The sequence below is a fragment of the Hyperoodon ampullatus genome (genome assembly GCF_949752795.1).
Source record: "Hyperoodon ampullatus genome assembly, chromosome: 1".
Classification (NCBI taxonomy): domain Eukaryota; kingdom Metazoa; phylum Chordata; class Mammalia; order Artiodactyla; family Ziphiidae; genus Hyperoodon; species Hyperoodon ampullatus.
Window position 1 is genome coordinate 117,620,494 of NC_136914.1, and position 19,911 is coordinate 117,640,404.

General features: G+C 43.2%; 1 protein-coding gene across 2 annotated transcripts in view; it reads right to left on the bottom strand.

The window, feature by feature from the left end:
* Positions 1-19,911, bottom strand: part of EDARADD (EDAR associated via death domain) — a gene marked incomplete at its 5' end in the record, with an annotated part of 54,945 nt that overhangs the window by 16,172 nt on the left and 18,862 nt on the right. For both annotated transcript variants that reach the window (XM_079707769.1, XM_079707770.1), the window contains one exon: positions 17,907-17,965. In XM_079707769.1, coding sequence (XP_079563895.1) covers positions 17,907-17,965 — 59 coding nt within the window. The remainder of the gene's footprint in view (positions 1-17,906; positions 17,966-19,911) is intronic.

Sequence of the window (19,911 nt, forward strand, 5' to 3'; positions counted from 1 at the left end):
CTGTCCCGTAGTGATTAAAAGGCGTCTGAGACAGGTAACACAGAAGATCTGCGGGAGGGGAAGTGAGTGGGAGGGAGGGAGGAAGGAAGACTTAAATACAGCCCAGGCTCTGGGTTCTCCAGACCGGAGGATGCTGCTCTTCAAGCTGCTGTCCTTACCCCTCCCCCATTCCCTCCCACGCTGCTCTCTGGCCTCATCTCCTTGGTCACAAGTTGGGCGCCTCCACCCCCAATCCATCCTTCTCACCTGGCTCCTGTCACCTAGTCACTGTCAACCAGCTTAGTGATACGTTTAAAAACACCCTAGATGTGTCCGTCAGCTGTGGGCCTTGCCAGTCCTTAGCTCTGCATGATTCTACTCCACCAGTCTTGCTCTAAATGCTGAGTATTGCCGGGGGAAAAGAAATGACAAGCCTCACACATTCATGAGCTCACAAATCTGATCTCAGCTGGGTCCCAGCTGCTTTTTGGTCATTCTTGGTTTCCTTTCAAATTGTCCTCGTCAAGGCCCTATTGGGTCCTGTTCCAAAGCTTTTCCGTTCAGAGATTTCTGTTCAGAGGACTCGTTTTAATTCTGAGTGAAGTTCAAGTGCCATCTGTTGGGTTTTTGGAAACAACCTAAATGTCCATCAATAGATGAATGGATTAACAAAATGTGGACTACTACTCACCCTTAAAAAGGAAGGAAATTCTGACACATGCTACAATAAGAATGCACCTTTAGGACATTATGATAAGTGAAATAAACCAGTCACAGACATACAAATACTATATGATTCCATTTATATGTGTTACCTAGAGGAGACAAATTCAAAGAGACAGAACGTAAAATAATGATTACCAGGGAGTGGGGCAAGGGAGAATGGGGAGTTAGTGTTTAATGGGGATAGAATTTCAGTTTGGGAAGATGAAAAAGTTCTGGAGATGATGGTGGTGACAGCTGCACAGCAATGTGAATGTACCTAATGCCTCTGAACTGTATACCTAAAAATGGTCAAGATGGTAAATACTGCATGTGTATCTTACCACAGGGGTCCCCAACCCCCGGCCGTGGACCGGTACTGGTCTGTGGACTGTTAGGAACCGGTCCACATAGCAGGAGGTGGGCAGTGGGCGAGTGAGCAAAGCTCCATCTGCGGCTCCCCGTTGCTCGCATTACAGCCTGAACCATCCTCCGCCTCCCCCCTCATCAGTGGATAAACTGTCTGCCACGAAACCTCTCCCTGGTGCCAAAAAGGTTGGGGACCACTGTTTTACCACATACAAATTTTTAAAAATCTCCTTAGGAAATCTGAAGGTAACCACAAAGTTGAACACCAATGGTTTATATATCCAAGTAGGCTAAAGAAAACCCCCATTTTGTAAAACCTTTCCATTGTGAATACGGGGGAATTACCTTATATTTGGGCAAATTTGTTAACCTCTGCTGAGAATTCTTTGAGTAGAAAGTTGGCTAGGTGACACTAATTTTGCACTTTGGTGAGTTTATAACCTGGTCGTCGGGTCCCATTTCTGCTTAGGGAGCTGCAGGAACCAGGTGCTGAACAAGAGTCCCCCGTGGAGACTTGCACGTGGTGATTTCACACCAGGCTCTGAGCACTAGCAACCCCAGGGCCAAGAAGACACTTGGGGAAAAGCTCTCAACTCAGAGGTGAACGTACTCCATGTGCCGTCCACACGGGGGGATGGAGTGATGGGCTGAACATGCTGACAGACTGATGGGGAGGGTACTAACCAGCACCAGATTGATGGGGCCAGGTACCGGGTTTCTGGGAAACGTGCTCTTCTGGACTGTTTGGTTCATCTTTAAATGCCTATGCTTAGGGACTTCCCTGGTGGTGCAGCAGTTAAGAATCCGCTTGCCAATGCAGGGGACACAGGTTTGATCCCTGGTCCAGAAAGATCCCACATGCCACGGAGCAACTAAGCCCGTGCATCACAACTACTGAGCCTGCGCTCTACAGCCCGCGAGCCACAACTACTGAAGCCCGCGTGCCTAGAGCCTGTGCTCTGCAACAAGAGAAGCCACCACAATGAGAAACCCGCGCACCGCAACGAAGAGTAGCCCCCGCTCACCGCATACTAGAGAAAGACCGTGCACAGCAACGAAGACCCAACGCAGCCAAAAATAAAATAAATACATTTATTTTTAAAATGTCTATGCTTAGCTAACTAATAAAGAGCCCCATCCTTATAATTTTGCAAACTAAGGGGAGGATAACTGAGTGGGAAAGCACTCAACAGGTTGGTTAATCTGACTGTAGCCTAAATCTGGTTGGAAACCACCATGAAGACCAAAGTTATCACTGCCCACCTGGTGGCAGCAACCTACACGACAGACAAAGAGCCTGAGAAGAAATGCCTCCCTTGCAAATGACTTAACACCGAATTACTTAACTAGCTGCTTTGGGAGAACAACCAACGTTAAAGCTTAATGTCTCTGCTTTATGAAAATATTTTAGTAAATGGCTTTCAAAATAAGATTTTAAATGCCTGAGTGTGCCAGAGTAACAGGGCTTATATAGCAAGGATTTAGACTGTTCTAAATCTTCTCCCATCACTCAGCCAGTGCAACTCAAGCACCTTTCAATGCTATGAATTCCCAAGACAGACCCAACATCCATGTAACTCTTCTGAATGTGTTTACTGATTATCCACTTCTAAACATCAGGACTAGACTATGTCTCCTGTTGGGTTTTTCTAAGCAATTTATACTCCATATTTTTTTGTTTGTTTTTTGGCTGCTTCATTGCTGCGCGTGGGCTTTCTTTTAGTTGCGGCGAGCACGGGCTACTCTTCGTTGCAGTGCGCAGGCTTCTCATTGTGGTGGCTGCTCTTGCTGCGGAGCACAGGCTCTAGGCACATGGGCTTCAGTAGTTGTGGCTCGTGGGCTCTAGAGTGCAGGCTCAGTAGTTGTGGTGCATGGGCTCAGCTGCTCCACGGCATGTGGGATCTTCCCAGACGAGGGCTTGAACCCATGTCCCCTGCATTGGCAGGTGGATTCTTAACCACCATGCCACCAGGGAAGCCCTATACTCAATTCTTTTCCTGCAAATTAATTACTATTGTAGTAACTGTTTACTTTCATTTTTATTTTTTACTGAAGTATAATATACATATAGAAAACTGGACATATCTATTTATTTGAAAGTATACAGGCATAGCCTGGAGATATTGCAGGTTTATTTCCAGACCAACACAATAAAGCGAATATCTCAATCAGGCAAGTCACACGAATTTTTTGGTTTCCCAGTGCATATAAAAGTTATGCTTACACCATCCTGTAGTATTAAGTGTACAATTGCATTCTATCTAAAAAAACAATCTACATACCTTAATTTAAAAATACTTTACTGCTAAAAAATGCTAACCATCATCTGAGATTTCAGCAAGTCATAATATTTTTGCAGTAGTAATGTCAAAGATCACTGCTCCCAGATCACCATCACACATATGATAATAATGAAAAAGTCTGAAATATTGCAAGAATTACAAAATGTGACTCAGAGACATGAAGTGAGCAAATGTGGTTGGAATAATGGCGCTAACAGACTTACTGGAGGCAGGGTTGCCCCAATTTGTAAAAAACACAATATCTGCAAAGCGCAATAAAGCCAAGAGCAATAAAACAAGGTCTGCCTGTATTCCAGCAACTGGCTTTTAGAAATGTGTTTCAGTCAGGATACATTCATCAAGCACCTATTCAGTGTTGGCAACAATGCAGACCCCTGATACTGCAAGGTTACGATCCAGTAATGGGACAAAACCATGCACATAAACATACCACAAGGAATAACGTGTGAAAAAGGCACAGACCAAGTGCCAAGGGAGCACAAAGGTGGGCAGGAACTCGAGTGAGACCTCAGAAACAGGGCAAGTTTCACTGAGGATGAAAGAACTAAATCTGGAAGAATAGGGATTTGAAATGAATGTTATGGTGCTTTGCCAGGATGAGAGCAAACCTGTGGGTTTGTGTACATTTAGTTCTTTCTTCTCTTCAGCGAGCTTTCTATCCAATTACAAGGGAGACCTGCTACTTCTGGAGTTGAAGTGAAGGTCAAAGACTGTAGTGGGCTGTTCCTGTGACTTCAAGGCGGGGACGCTGAGGTGTAATTTCATACCTTGGCTATGGTTTCAAAGATGAAAGAGGGAGGGGTTTTCCCTTTGGGGGTGAAGTATAGTTGGTTATTGTTCAGAAATATGACAAAGTATTTTACAGGAGATTATGGCCTATGTTTCTGCCTATATTTCTGTCATTCACAAATCCTGGGCCGGAGGATAAAGCGACGCTGAAGCACAGACCAATCAAAGGTTCGAGATGAGGAAGTGCATTCGTGAACTCTTCATTTCAGTCTCTGATTTTCCTGTGCTGCATAATTGTGTGCTAGCTGAAGAAAGACCACCTGGCTTCAAGGACCAATATATGAAAAGTTTACTGAGCCAAAATACCACCTAAATGTCCGGATGATTTAGTCCATCACTTTTTTTTTTTTGTGGTACGCAGGCCTCTCACTGTTGTGGCCTCTCCCATTGCAGAGCACGGGCTCTGGATGCGCAGGCTCAGCGGCCATGGCTCACGGGCTCAGCCGCTCCGCGGCATGTGGGATCTTCCTGGACTGGGGCACGAACCCATGTCCCCTGCATCGGCAGGCGGACTCTCAACCACTGTGCCACCAGGGAAGCCCCATCACTTTTCTTTGAAGAAAACACCAAACACACACACAAAATAACAAGTACTCAAAATCATACTGTTTTTCAAAAAAGCAGCAAGAGATACAAAAATCTTTTTCTCCTAATCTCTCAACCCAGCTCCCTCCCCAGAGGTTACAACCCGGGGCACATACTTCCTCGGTCCTTACTGACAGCCACACTCGCAACCTATATAGAGATGTTGTTTAGCCCCAAACCATACTAGTCTACAACTTAGTTTATTTGTTTAACAATATATTCTGAGTATCTTTTAAGGTCAGTGGTCTCCCCTCTTTTCAATGGCTTAATAGTATTACACGTGTCAAAGTACCAAAATTCACTCAACCACTTCCTACCTATGTGCATGTAAGATACCCGTAACTCTCCTCTGTTTCAAACACACTCTGCTGTGATGTCTGTGAGATCAAGTCCTTAAAGCAAGACCACTGGATCAATGGGTAATAGATGGCTGCCAAATAATTTCCTGAAAGTTGTATCAATTTACACTCTCAAACGTGTATAAGGGCAGCTGCACGCTGAAACCCACACCAACAGGAACTTTAAGTGAAATTCTAGCCCACTTGTAAAATTCAAAGGCATTATAGTCCACAGGGCACTGAACAATAATGAGAATAGAAGCCGTTAGGTCAATTAGAGCAGATAAAGTAAAGGACCTGTGCAATTTAATGATTAATAAACAAACTTCTCTTTATGCTGCTCTCAGGGAAATAACTACTAAGTGCTAGGAAGCAGGCATTTTTGCCCTTTAGCTTGTACCTGTCTTACCACATTTTCTTTTGACTTGGTCCCAAAGTAGAAATAAGTCAAAGACCCAGGCATGAATAGACTCTATCAAATTAGAGTACTATGATTTTTCTTTTAAAATTTCATTTCTGGAAAGCAATCTACAGATTCAACACAATCCCTATCAAACTACCAATGGCATTTTTCACAGAACTAGAACAAAAAATTTCACAGTTTGTATGGAAACACAAAAGACCCCAAATAGCCAAAGCAATCTTGAGAAAGAAAAACGGGGCTGGAGGAATCAGGCTCCCTGACTTCAGACTATACTACAAAGCTACAGTCATCAAGACAGTATGGTACTGGCACAAAAACAGAAATATAGATCAATGGAACAAGATAGAAAGCCCAGAGATAAACCCACGCACATATGGTCACCTTATCTTTGATAAAGGAGGCAAGAATATACAGTGGAGAAAAGACAGCCTCTTCAATAAGTGGTGCTGGGAAAACTGGACAGGGACATGTAAAAGTATGAAATTAGAACACTCCCTAACACCATACACAAAAATAAACTCAAAATGGATTAAAGACCTAAATGTAAGGCCAGACACTATCAAACTCTTAGAGGAAAACATAGGCAGAACACTCTATGACATAAATCACAGCAAGATCCTTTTTGACCCACCTCCTAGAGAAATGGAAATAAAAACAAAAATAAACAAATGGGACCTAATGAAACTTAAAAGCTTTTGCACAGCAAAGGAAACCATAAACAAGATGAAAAGGCAACCCTCAGAATGGGAGAAAATATTTGCAAACGAAGCAACTGACAAAGAATTAATCTCCAAAATATACAAGCAGCTCAATATCGAAAAAACAAACAGGACTTACCTGGTGGCGCAGTGGTTAAGAATCCACCTGCCAATGCAGGACACACGGGTTTGAGCCCTGGTCCAGGAAGATCCCACATGCCGCAGAGCAACTAAGCCGTGTGCCACAACTACTGAAGCCTGCACACCCCAGAGCCCTGCTCCACAACAAGAGAAGCCACAACATTGAGAAGCCCACGCACCACAACAAAGAGTTGCCCCTGCTCGCCACAACCAGAGAAAGCCCTGCACAGCAATGAAGACCCAACACAGACAAAAATTAATTAATTAGCTGAAAAAACCCCAAACAACCCAATCTGAAAATGGGCAGAAGACCTAAATAGACAGTTCTCCAAAGAAGCTATACAGATTGCCAACAAACACATGAAAGGATGCTCAGCATCACTAATCATTAGAGAAATGCAAATCAAAACTACAGTGAGGTGTCACCTCACACCGGTCAAAGTGGCCAATCATCAAAAAATCTAGAAACAGTAAATGCCAAGTGAGGGTGTGAAGAAAAGGGAACCCTATTGCACTGTTGGTGGGAATGTAAATTGATACAGCCACTATGGAGAACAGTATGGAGGTTCCTTAAAAAACTAAAAATAGAACTACCATACGACCCAGCAATCCCACTACTGGGCATATACCCTGAGAAAACCATAATTCAAAAAGACTCATGGGGCTTCCCTGGTGGCGCAGTGGTTGAGAGTCCGCCTGCCGATGCAGGGCACATGCAATTTGTGCCCCGGTCTGGGAAGATTCCATGTGCCGCGGAGCGGCTGGGCCCGTGAGCCATGGCCGCTGAGCCTGCACGTCCGGAGCCTGTGCTCCGCAACGGGAGAGGCCACAACAGTGAGAGGCCCGCGTACCACAAAAAAAAAAAAAAAGACTCATATACCACAATGTTCACTGCAGCACTATTTACAATAGCCAGGACACGGAAGCAACCTAAGTGTCCAACGACAGATGAATGGATAAAGAAGATGTGGCACATATATACAATGGAATATTACTCAGCCATAAAAAGAAACAAAATTGAGTTATTTGTAGTGAGGTGGATGGACCTAGAGTCTGTCATACAGAGTGAAGTAAGTCAAAGAGCAAAACAAATACCATATGCTAACACACATATGTGGAATCTAAAAAAAGAAAAAAAAAAGGTTCTGAAGAACCTAGGGGCAGGACAGGAATAAAGACACAGATGTAGAGAATGGACTTGAGGACACGGGGAGGGGGAAGGGTAAGCTGGGACGAAGAAAGAGAGTGGCACTGACATATATACACTACCAAATGTAAAACAGATAACTAGTGGGAAGCAGCCGCAAAGCACAGGGAGATCAGCTTAGTGCTTTGCGACCACCTAGAGGGGTGGGATAGGGAGGGTGGGAGGGAGATGCAAGAGGGAGGAGATATGGGGATATATGTATACGTCTAGCTGATTCACTTTGTTATACAGCAGAAACTAACACACCATTGTAAAGCAATTATACTCCAATAAAGATGTTAAAAAGAAAAAATAAATAAAATTTCATTTCTGGGAAGTTCATTATAGAAAAAAGGGACTCAAGGTCCTGAAGTGATGACTGTGGTTGGGTGGCACAAATTTGTAGTGGGAAGAGCAGTTTGCATTTCATCACTTTCTCCAGGAATCAAAGACAGAGAAAGGAGGTGGTCCTAGTCCACCTAACCTAGGGCTGGGCAAGGCAGGTTCCATCCAGAATCAGCAAGAGCATCACCAAAATGGCTGATGAGTGGAGGCTGTTAGCAGCTAAACTTATGGGCAGAGGGAGTGAGGGGGAGGAAGAAAAAGAAACAGACCAGGTTAGGTCACCGTTGTGGGAGGGATTGTCCCCAGGGATAAGATGTGATGGTTCCATGTATGGAGAGCACAGTGAGAAGGCAGGCAGGTCACTGGAAGATACAACCCAGAATAAATAAATGTAGGCTAGAAAAAGTAAGGTGACACAACTTGCAGTTAAACACCAAATGGGAGATAGAATCAGATCATTATCTGTTTTAGGCAAAATTGTCTAAGGTATTAAAAGGCAGAAAGAAAAGATCCACAGCTCTTAAAGATCCTAGTCAAGTTCACCTGGTATTATTCACGTAGTTTTCACTTTCTAATGGTTAGTGCATCTATTCATTGATTCTAACGTAGCACCTTCCATCACCGTGTTAGAGGAGAGAGAGTCAACTCTGTAGACTGATGGGAAGGTAGATAAATGAAGCACAAAGGGAGCAAGGAGACTAAGGAGCACAAGGCAAGAGAGATTAGAGACTGAAATTCATAGAATCGAACAGGTGATTCCCATTCTAGCAAAACCAACCCCTTGAAATTCCTTCTCCCTCCTCTAAATGACCAGACAGCTCTGTCTCAAGAATCAACCTTCTGACAGCCTGTTTAAAGAAAGTGCAGCCTGTTTGGACTGGGAGATGGTGACTGCAAGGCTAAAGGGAGTCCCCTCTCACCAGAGTTAAAAATACCAAGTGTAAGGAAATTCCCTGGCTGTCCTAATGCACTTCCATTGCAGGGGGCCCGAGTTCGATCCCTGGTCGGGGAGCTAAGACCCTGCAAGCTACATGGCACAGCCAAAAAATAAATAAAATAAAATAAAGGAACTTAATCAGATCAAGGATCTTAGGAACTTAATCCAGATCAATCATGTAAAATTCACAATGTTTGCCATGCAATAAAAAATTAATAAACATACAAAGAAGGAGGAAAATCTGATTAATAATCAGGAGAAAATATGTCAATTAAAAAAAAAACCTTAAAAATACCAAGTGCAGGTTCTGGGCAAAGTTCTCTAGTTTTATCTGGTTCCCCATCTCTAAACTTCACATCAGGGGCGAAGTAAGGAATTACCAAGTATTTCCTAAAAGCAGAATGATCTGATTTTCCCTTAGAGAACAAACAAAAGGACTTGCCAATCTATCAAACAGATCTTGCTGGAGCTTGAAAGGATTGCTGCATATCCAGAAGGGCAGGTAGGGGCCTGCTGGGCTGATTCACAGAAGATACCATCTACGGCAAGTGCTGGTGGGGTCCATTCCCTGTTCTTAAAACACACGTAACTGCTCTGGGTTTGCAGATGGTCTCTGCCAAGGCAATGAGGCTGCTGGACGGGATTTTGCCACCCACCTCTCAGTCCACTTTAAAGACAAGAGCAACCCCTCCATTTACCAATTTTGTTCCAGTAGTGTTTACCCTAGTGCTAGTCTGCCAGACTGACAGCACTGAGAACTGTGGAAAAGCCTGTCTCCCTAGATTTAGGCCAGGCAAGAGGCCCAGCAGCAACTGGTAACACCAAGTGCTACCGATTCAGAAATGCTAGGCATGAGGGGGTGGATGGGGGCGGAGGGATGATGGACAAGGCCCCAGGTCCCAGCTCAGCCACTCAACCACTGGCTCAGGTCCCCTCTGTGAAACAACATGATTTCGATGGTCCCCTTCAGCTCTAAAGATGCCAAGTTGTCAATTTGAGCATCTGGGCCCAAGCCCACTTTCTAAATGGTCAGGATTAGCAATGCCAAGCCTCCCTGCTGATTTAGTACCAGGAGGCACCAAGCTCAGGAGATAAGGTATAATATAGACAGGGCTCCGGCCTCTGTCAGAACAGAGGGTGTGCGGGAGAGCTGGGAGGAAGGCGAGAGCCCAGAGGGTATGTGAAGGGCCAAGGCTACAGGGGAGAGTCGCGCCTGAGATACAAAATATGTGTCCTTGGAAATAAAAGGCTTCTGTTTCTTTGGTGAATAAATAAGATACAAAATTAATCTTGGGCCGCTACTTTAGCATCAGTTGTTAAAGACACTTTTCTGTCTTGGCTATCATATTATACTTTGTATAATACTATCAATGGACCAGCATGCTTGGAGTTTTTGTGGTTTAAACTGGATGTATGTCCCCTGCCCGTCATTTACTCTGGGTAATATAATGTGGAACTTTGAAAGGCTTGTTTAATTTCAAAGACATCAATTAGCTGTTGATAGGCTTTCGATAGATAAGACAACATGTTTTTTAAAATTTGGTCATATTTATGACTAGGAATTGACTTTGAGTCCTTACAGCTTGCTTAGTGGAAGAACAAACTGTCAGTGCGGCCTATTAGGTCTAGCCTGTAAATGGAGATGTAAATGTAGTCTAAGGAAATATATAGCCTTATATGGTGGGGACTGACACTTGGACATCCACCATAGCAGTATTGAGAACAGTAAAACATTTGAAACAATCTCAAGGTCCCATAATTGGGAAACTCAAGTAACTCTATGGCATAGAATATAACAGGATAGGGGATGGGATGTTTTCCCACTGTCTTAAGAGTTTTAATTGGGGCCCCAAGCTGAGGACAATGGTATGCATACACCCCACGGAGAGGTACCAGGTAAACCCCAAAGGACCAGCTGAGAAGGGCCAAGAATAGTGGTATGAGCCCCACCCTCAGCTCATAGAAGAGGAAGAGATTTCTGTGAAGGACTCAGTGGAAGAAGTGAGAGCGGGGGCTGCTTTCCTTCCTCTGCCCACAAGGAGGAAGAGGCAGCTCTCGGCTCCACCCCGCAAGCCAAGTGAAGGGGGCCTCAAGGTCACCACTTGTTGGTGGTGCATGCCGGAAGGGGAAACGGCCTGTCACTCCTTAGCCTGATGCTTGATGTGTAGATACTCATAGTGACAAACCCTCTGCCACTGGGAGACCCTACCCTGTGTGTATGAGGAGAGAGAAGCCAGCTGGAGCTTTCCTGATGGTCAGACAGTGGGGTGAGCTTGCCACTGCGAGTGGACCAGAGCCATCACCATCTTGAAAGGACCCTGTCCAAGGTAAGAGGTGCAGGATGGAGGCCTGGGAGAGAAGGAGCTGGGGTTAGCTGTTGGGGGCAGCGGTGAACATCCAGCTGGGAATGTTTTGCCTGTATCAGGTAATTGCAGTGTTGAATTCCCACCTGCTGGGGAAGGGGAGGAGAACCAAGGTCACCTGCCCCTCATTCGGGCCTCAACATTTCAGATCAGGCCTGAGTTGGAGGTGAAGAGAAAGGCTTTGAACTTGGATGAGAGATTTAACTACTGTATGGAGTTCATTTCATTTAAGAGCTTAAAAAAAGATGAACTCACTTTTTCCCCACTGCCCACATAAGCTATTTTCTTATTTTTCGACAGTGGCCCCACTATGCACCTGGTCACCAGCTGGAACTCTCTGAAGCAGATCTCCAACCCTCCCTTCTCTTCGTTCCAAGTCCTGTCAGACACTGAATCCCTGACATCTCTCCCTCAAAATGTGTTGTTATTACTTGGTTCTTCTTTTTCTTTTTTTTCCAAGCATTTTTAGGGGTTGAATGGTGTCCCTCCAAAGATGCACATTGGAGTCCAAACCCCCAGTACCTCAGAGTAAGACTGTATTTGGAGAGAGGCTCTTTACAAAGGTGATCAAGTTAAATGAGGCCACGAGGGTGGGCGTAAACCAATATGACTGGTGTCCTTAGAAAAAGGGGAAATTTACACAGAGACAGGCACACGCAGAGGGAAGATGATGTGGAGACACGGAGCAGACGGCCGTCTACACACCCAGGAGAGTAACATGGCACAGATCTTTCCCTCACGGCCCTCGGGAGGAACCAACTCTGCCCACACCTTGATTTCAGACTCACAGGCTCCACGCTGTGAAACAATGCATTTCTGTTGCTTACGGCACCCTCTGCGTGGTGCTTCATTACAGCAGTCACAGCGAGTGAACGCTAACCCCTTGGAATTACAATCCCCGCTCTTCATTCTTCCTTCCACAGCTGCACTGGGGCCCCTGGGATGAGCTTCCTGTAACAGCCACTTGGGGTCTCCTGGCCTCAGTCTTTCTTCCTACCCATCCCCTTGACGAGCCACTACAAGGATAACCTTTCTAAGACTCTCTTTTTATCCCATCATTTCCCAGGGCCTGGAAGATGAAGCCCGTACTTCCAACGTGGCCCTCAAGATTCCTCTAGAGCAGCACCTCCTTCGGTGGCAGTTAGAGAAAACATTGGCTGTTGGGGGACAGGTATACTGGGGTGGGAGAAACAAGCCTTTCTCTGATCAAAGAAGCTTGCTTACCTGTTGAATGAGCTCAATAAATGTCTTCTCTCTGTCTTTTTCCTCTGTTTCTGTGCTGAGACTCTCTGAGAACCTAAGGGAGAGTCTCTTAGCTTAAACATTCCGACTCAGCTTTCCTTGCCGGAGATTAAAAAACGCCCAATTTCACTGAAAACTCTAAGTGTGTATCACTGTCCCCCCAGCACCTAGGAGAGTAGTGGTGAGACATTCTTGGACTCAAATACTGGATGGATGGATGGATGGATGGGTCATCATCTGCTTGCAATCTATTTCCAATTTATCAAAAACTGTCATACCACCACCTAGTTCACGAAGGCCTATGGCCTCCCTGCTGTACGAACAGAACAAACTCTTTAGTCCCCTAATATCTTGGCTGGATTTCTTTTTATTTATTTATTTAAAATTTTATTTTATATTGGAGTATAGTTGATTAACAGTGTTGTGTTAGTTTCAGGTGTACAGCAAAGTGATTCAGTTATACATATATATGTATCTATTCTTTTTCAAATTCTTTTCCCATTTAAGTTATTACAGAATACTGAGCAGAGTTCCCTGCACTATACAGTAGGTCCTTGTTGATTATCTATTTTAAATACAGTAGTGTGTATAGTCAATCCCACTTCGATGGATTTCTTCCCTTCCTGCCCCATCCAAATGTCATCACTCAAGGCACAATTCAAATTTGACATCAACTAACTCAACTTCTTGCCTTTACATCTAAAAAAGAAGTTTCTATCTTTCCCCATCCAACCCTTCTTCTAGTCTTGCCTCTGAAAAAGAGGTGAGGTTCTTTTTGCTAAGGATGTTATCAATAAACAGTTGCTAAGAAAATTAATCCTTTCTACCTTCCACAGGGAAAACAAATCCCATTAATTATTCCACTTCTCTTTCTTCTCTCTCTTAATTTTTCATCTCTCCGCTCCTGGTGATAACTTATCCTTTAAAATCTGTTGTTTCCCAACCTTTAAAAAAGCAGCTTTTCCTGTATCTTCCAACACCTTCAAATAAAAGTTTACTATTTTTTCTTTGCTACCTTAATGAATTTGACAGAACTACATAAACTTTCTTATCACCCACTCACTCCTTCAGCCTTTTGCAATTATGTTTTTGTCCCTATGATCGAGTTCCTTCCTGAAAGGTCCCAGTAACATCTGAAAGGACAAACCCAAAGGTGTCTTTGTAGGCCTCGCCCTTGACCACAGGATGATGTTGACAGCCCTTTCCTTGGCACGTGAAGCAATGCCCAATCCTGGCCTTTTTCTCTCTTTATTCAACATGTATTTATTGAGACTTTTTTTTTTTTGCGGTACGCTGGCCTCTCACTGTTGTGGACTCCCCCGTTGCGGAGCACAGGCTCCGGATGCGCAGGCTCAGTGGCCATGGCTCACGGGCCCAGCCACTCCGCAGCATGCGGGATCCTCCCTGACCAGGGCACGAACCCACGTCCCCTGCATCGGCAGGCAGATCCTCAACCACTGTGCCACCAGGGAAGCCCCTTATTGAGACTTTACTACGTGCTAGAGATGGAGGATACACTTACAAGCCAAAAAACACAGCAGTCCCTGCCCTCGTGGGGAGAGACAATGAAGCCATCAGCAAACATGTAACTGTAAACTGGGAAAGTGCTGCAAAGGAAAGTACAGATGCCTCGACCACTGACAGTGTTCTTCTCTGGTCACTCCTCTATCTGCTTCTGAGCTCCTTTTCTTCCTCTGGCCTCCAGATTGTTCTTCAAGGCTCCATCCTGGGCCCTCCTCTCTGCTTTTCCACAAGGACTCTCTCATCGACAGTCCCATCCTCCCCTTGGGCTTCAAGTGTAACCTCCTGATGCAGGAATCCTAAACCAACCCCCAATGCAGCCCTTCCTATCACACATCTCACATACCCCAAACTCTGTAGACCATTATCTCCTTTTTCCACAGCCCACAAACAAACAAACAACTCTCAATCCTAAAAACACACAAATCTTATCGTCCTCCTGAATTCTCTATTGATATTGTTAGTAGCATCCCTCTCCCAATCACAGGCCTAAGACCTGGTCTCATCTTCCCTCCAGTCTCCCAGGGTCCCAGATACAGTCATGGGACCATCCCTTAAAACCACCAATACCTTCCATCTGCCTCTCTCTGGCATTCAAGGCTCTGGGACCCCAGATCCAACAGATCTTCCAGCCTCACTGCCTACAATCTCCCAATACTTCAGCTCCAGGCAAAGTATTTGTCCCTGACTCTTCTCAGAGCCTTTGCTTACAGCACTCCTTCTACCAGGAGTGCTCTCACCCTGCCCTCAGACACACATCCTCGAATCTATTTCTGTTATCAATAAATATCAGAGGTGATAGTATCATGCAGCCATTCAGACGGATGGTAAGGCCATGTAGCAAACTGGATGAAATGTTTGTGAGATAATATTATGTAACAAAAGCAAGTTATAAAATTGTCTTCAAACAGTTTCTATAATTATCCTTATGAAAAAAAAGTATAAGGGAATACATCAAAATGACAAAAATAGAGTATTAGAGTGGTGCAATTTTGGATGATTTTTTTTGTTTTTCTAGATTCTAAATTCCATTTAGTGTGGTTTTTAAAATATATGTATATTTCAAAATAGTTTTGGATTTACAGAAAATTTGAGAAGATAGTATAGAGCATTCCTGTACACCCTACACCAGTTTCCCTTATTACCAACACCATAAATTAGTATCACACTAATAATACCATATCATACCAATAATTTAATGTGGTTTTAAACCTTAAAAAAATTACAGTTTGGTAAAACCAAAAAAATAGCATAAGTAGAAGAAAATGTCATTTTTTTCATAACTTCTAACTCCAACTTAGCATCCTAGTATTTACTGTTTTTCTTATTACCTCAGTTTCCTCTTGGCATGGATTCTTGGCTACAAACTGGAACAAATTTTGCTTTACTATCATTTGCCATACATGTGTGCCTGTAGTTAAAGTAGTTAAAATTTTATTGTTTGACAAAGGTTCTGGGAAACATTTTCTATAACATAAAGAACCATGAGGGTGAATGAGACTCTTCGCTCCCAATGCAGGGGGCCCGGGTTTGATCGCTGGTTAGGGAGCTGGATCCCGCATGCATGCTGCAACTAGGAATTCGCATGCCACAACTAAGAAACCCACGAGCTGCAACTAAGGAGCCTACCTGCCACAACTAAGACCCAGAGCAACCAAATAAATATATAAATAAATATTTTTAAAAAGAAGAACCATGAAAAAATTTTAAACAGCTGAACCATATCCATATTTAGAATCTAATGCTGTGTACACTGCTTCTCCAGGTCTGGAAGCTCTGCCTGGGGTCTGCCTCCCCCCACTCCCTCTGGTATATTTCATGTCCAAGAATACCCGGTCTCAGAACATATGCTCGACAAGTACCAGCTGTAACAAACTGTAGACGTAGGATAGCTCTAATAGATGGGGTATTGATTGTAAATTACTAAAAGTAAAGGGTCCTTTATGAAATTTTATGACATGTCAGATTTCCATTTTGATGCCAGGACACCACAGTGTTTTTCCGTGGCATCATTCAAAAAAGGTGGCTAAAATTCTTAAGTGAAGTGGATTTTAGTTTTTAAATTATAAAAATCAATGAAACGGCAAATGTTAATATTCTAAAGAATGTATTTTCAACTTGCTTTTAATGTCTGAGCTATAGAAAATGAAGCATGGGGATGTTTTTGTTTTTGTTTTGTTTAAACGTTTCTCCCCTAGTGAGTTTTCTTTGTTCTAACTGCCAAGTTGGTTTCAAAGACTCTTTCTGGATATCTAGCAGTTAGAACAAATCCTACAGATTATGCAAAGAAATAACCAACTGTAGTAGGTAGGTACAGTGCTACTTTTTATAGGAATGTAAGACACCCTGTTTTAAAACAGAACTTAAATAAAAATCTCAAATAGGTTTTTCCTGCTTTCTTTAGCTGATAAATCTTTTTTCATCTTTAAAGACAGTCTACTTGATAAAGCCAGAACTATAACACTGAAATCAGAAAAAATACTGAACAGTGTCCTAATGCATATTCTGTACCTCATCTTAAATGATTTTGGAAAATCACTAAAACTAAACAAACAACGTAACATTTTTGTATCTTCAAAGGAGTCTGTATCATGTTGCAGAAAATGTGGGGAGCAAAACTTTATTAAACACATTAAGGATTGCAAGAAAGGAAAAATTTATACTTTAGGTTCATTAAAATAGCTCAAATTCAGTCAATGTCAAAGTTAATCATTAGACTGTAATTCCAAGAAAAATGCTGAGTATCAGGATTAATAAATAAGAAAATAATATTCTCAGTGGGTGACTGAAGACCCCCAAATCAAAGTTAAAAGTAGCACCACTGGGCTTCCCTGGTGGCACAGTGGTTGAGAGTCTGCCTGACGATGCAGGGGACACGGGTTCGTGCCCCGGACCGGGAAGATCCCAAATGCCGCAGAGCAGCTGGGTCCGTGAGCCATGGCCGCTGAGCCTGCTCGTCCAGAGCCTGTGCCACGCAATGGGAGAGGCCACAACAGTGAGAGGCCCGCGTACCACACACACACACACAAAAAGTAGCACCACTGACGATTTTCAAGAGAACCGTGTTTATGATTAAAATTGCTTGTTTTATCAACTATTGTATAACTCTGCTTTACTACAAAAGTGATTTGATTATCCAAGAATATCACTATTAATGATTACTGACTGATGTTTTAAAAGCAAGACTAAACAAAGCTTCAAATTTGTCTTGCTAAAAATTAACTTGGTATCAATATTATAAAGAGAGCAGGACCCAACCAGTCTATCTTCAGGCAAGACATCCTTTTTGAAACATTTAGTGTTCTAACTATAGTTTAACAGATGTGAGGTATTGTGCAGTTTTGCTAATGAGCTTTGAGTGAGTGAACAGAGATGGGCTGGAAAGTACAAGTAGTAACTGAAGCACACGGTGACCCAAGGAAGCTTCTGGAAGGATGTACCTCAAAAGGTGAACAATGGAATGTGACAAGCGATTCTCAACTTTTTGGTACATTTTTGTTGTATCTGAAGTTTAAAATAACAGTCTTTTATAATCAGAAAACAATAGATGTATTTTGGAAAAGGACAATTAAAATAATGTTAAAATGTGACATCTGATATCTGAACAAAGTAAAAGTTTTATAAAACATTACAAAAATGTTTTTAAACTACCCAGTTTTGTTGAGGCTTTTTTAAAAAATTCCTATCCACAGCATACCAACTACACACGAAAGAAAGCAACTCTCTAACTCAGCAACACTGATGGTTTTTGGCATCTGGATAAATGTTTATTTCCAAAAAACGGATTAAAGCTACCCCAGTTACTAAAAGTAACAGAAGTTGTATAGATGTGCTACATTACTGGGATGCTTAAAGATCATTTCCAAACTTATTATCTAAAAATCCTGTTCTTTATTTTTAAAGCTCTAGAAGACAATTCCTAAATAAATTCTAGTTGGATTAGCATGTACCTAAGGGTAAAAATATAACTGAAATTATTCTTACCTGGTGTTGCACATCAGAATTTGTTGGGCAGTTCAAACTAATTGGATCACACTCCTCTGCTAGGGATTAAAAAAAAAAAAAGATGCAAGCTTGATAAAGAAAGCACATACTCTGTGGTTGTAAGGCCTAAAATTAAGACTCAATATTATGTGCTGTTTACATCTGGTAAAACCAGGAGGACCTTGAATGGCCCAGCTGCAAGTTCCCCTCCCCGTTCTGCTCCTGTGGATAAGACGGCCAGCTAAACAACGCTCCTTTTCAAGGGGACCAGGCACAGTCCCTGCTTATCCCTGAGCACTAGGGTTTCAGTTCCCTGCCAGACTGATGAATTATTCAGACAAGTCATCACATCCTTCCCTGGGAACCAGGGGTCACACACCCTCTTGACAGGACAGCGCTTGTCACCCACAGCCCCTGGTTGTTCACTCTGTTCCCAGGTGCAACCCCTATGCGACCCTGCATGGGGTGCAGCGTCCTCCCTCCCCAGGCTGTGAATATCGGTGACTCACAAGCTACTGTCAATCTCATCTGCCCAGTGTAAGGTGTCCTGTGTGTGGCCATCCCCATAACCCCAGGGCAGGATCCCTCCCTCACCAACAGGGTGAACAGGAGGTAGTCCAAACACGTTCCCCTCTGATAACCTTACATCAGATTCCATGGTGTTCACTGTTGACAGTTTACTAAATCTCTCAGAGAGCAGAGTGGGATTATACTTGTCTTGATAGCTCACCCTCCTAAAAGTCCAACCGAAACCATTTCAGTTCTATGGTTAAAGTGGGGATTGCTAGTGAAAGTCAAAGGAACATGATAGGTATGTGAAATGTCTAACACCTTTCGGAATTAACTGGTAGGAAGGAAATTCCATCCTTAGGTTGTCTTACATATGTGTTAACTTCACAGTTCCCCAACTTGTGGTGAAGATTGTACAAATGCATTAAAAACTGATTTTGTTCCATCAGATTTTAATCTTTAACCACAGAATTCAACATCGCACTCTAACCTTGAAAATCGCCAGTAATATATTATGTTATGAAAGAAATGTTTAGTGGCATGTAAAATTTTAGAGTTAATAAAGCCCTTAATAGAGAATCATTTAATTCAAGGTTCAAAAGTTAGGACTGAGTGACAGATTAATTCATCTATTTATTTTTACATTCCTTAACATTCATTGACCTATTATAGGCTGGGCTGATAGATTTATTCATATAAGGGGCTATATTTATTGCTGCCTACACAATTCTGACTAAAGGCCATTTTTTCCTTAACATTATTATCTGCAAAATTTAAACTAAAAGCACAGTCTTTTATTAAGATTCCATATGGTATCTTTTTAAGCTGGAGCAGTAGAGATCTTACCTAGCCTTCTGTTTCTCAAGACAGTCCCAGCTCTCTTGCACCAGAATCAACCGGGCTGCCTGTTAACAATGCAGATTCCTGGGCTCCACTCCAGACCTTCTGAATTGGAATCTCAGGGACCCCAGAAATCTGACACCTAACAAGCACCCCACAGTATTCGGATGCACACTAATTTTTCACAGCAAAAAGTAACAGACATGTGACTTCAGACATACTAATTCTCACAATGGCCAGTGTCATAATTGTTAACCCAGCATTATTGGACAAGTGGGGCTTTTTATTTCCCAACGCAATGTTAGCCTGAAATTAAAAAGCTACTTTTCTTACATGGTCCCCCAAGCACTCCTGTGGTTACACCCCTCTCCCTCCCCTCTACCCTCCATAAGAGAAAACACCTTCGGGGCTTCCCTGGTGGCGCAGTAGTTGAGAGTCCGCCTGCCAATGCAGGGGACACGGGTTCGTGCCCCGGTCCGGGAAGATTCCACATGCCGCGGAGCAGCTGGGCCCGTGAGCCATGGCCGCTGAGCCTGAGTGTCCAGAGCCTGTGCTCTGCAGCGGGAGAGGCCACAACAGTGAGAGGCCCGCATACCGCAAAAAAAAAAAAAAGAAAGAGAGAAAACATCTTCTCAGAATGGCCACCTTTGTATGT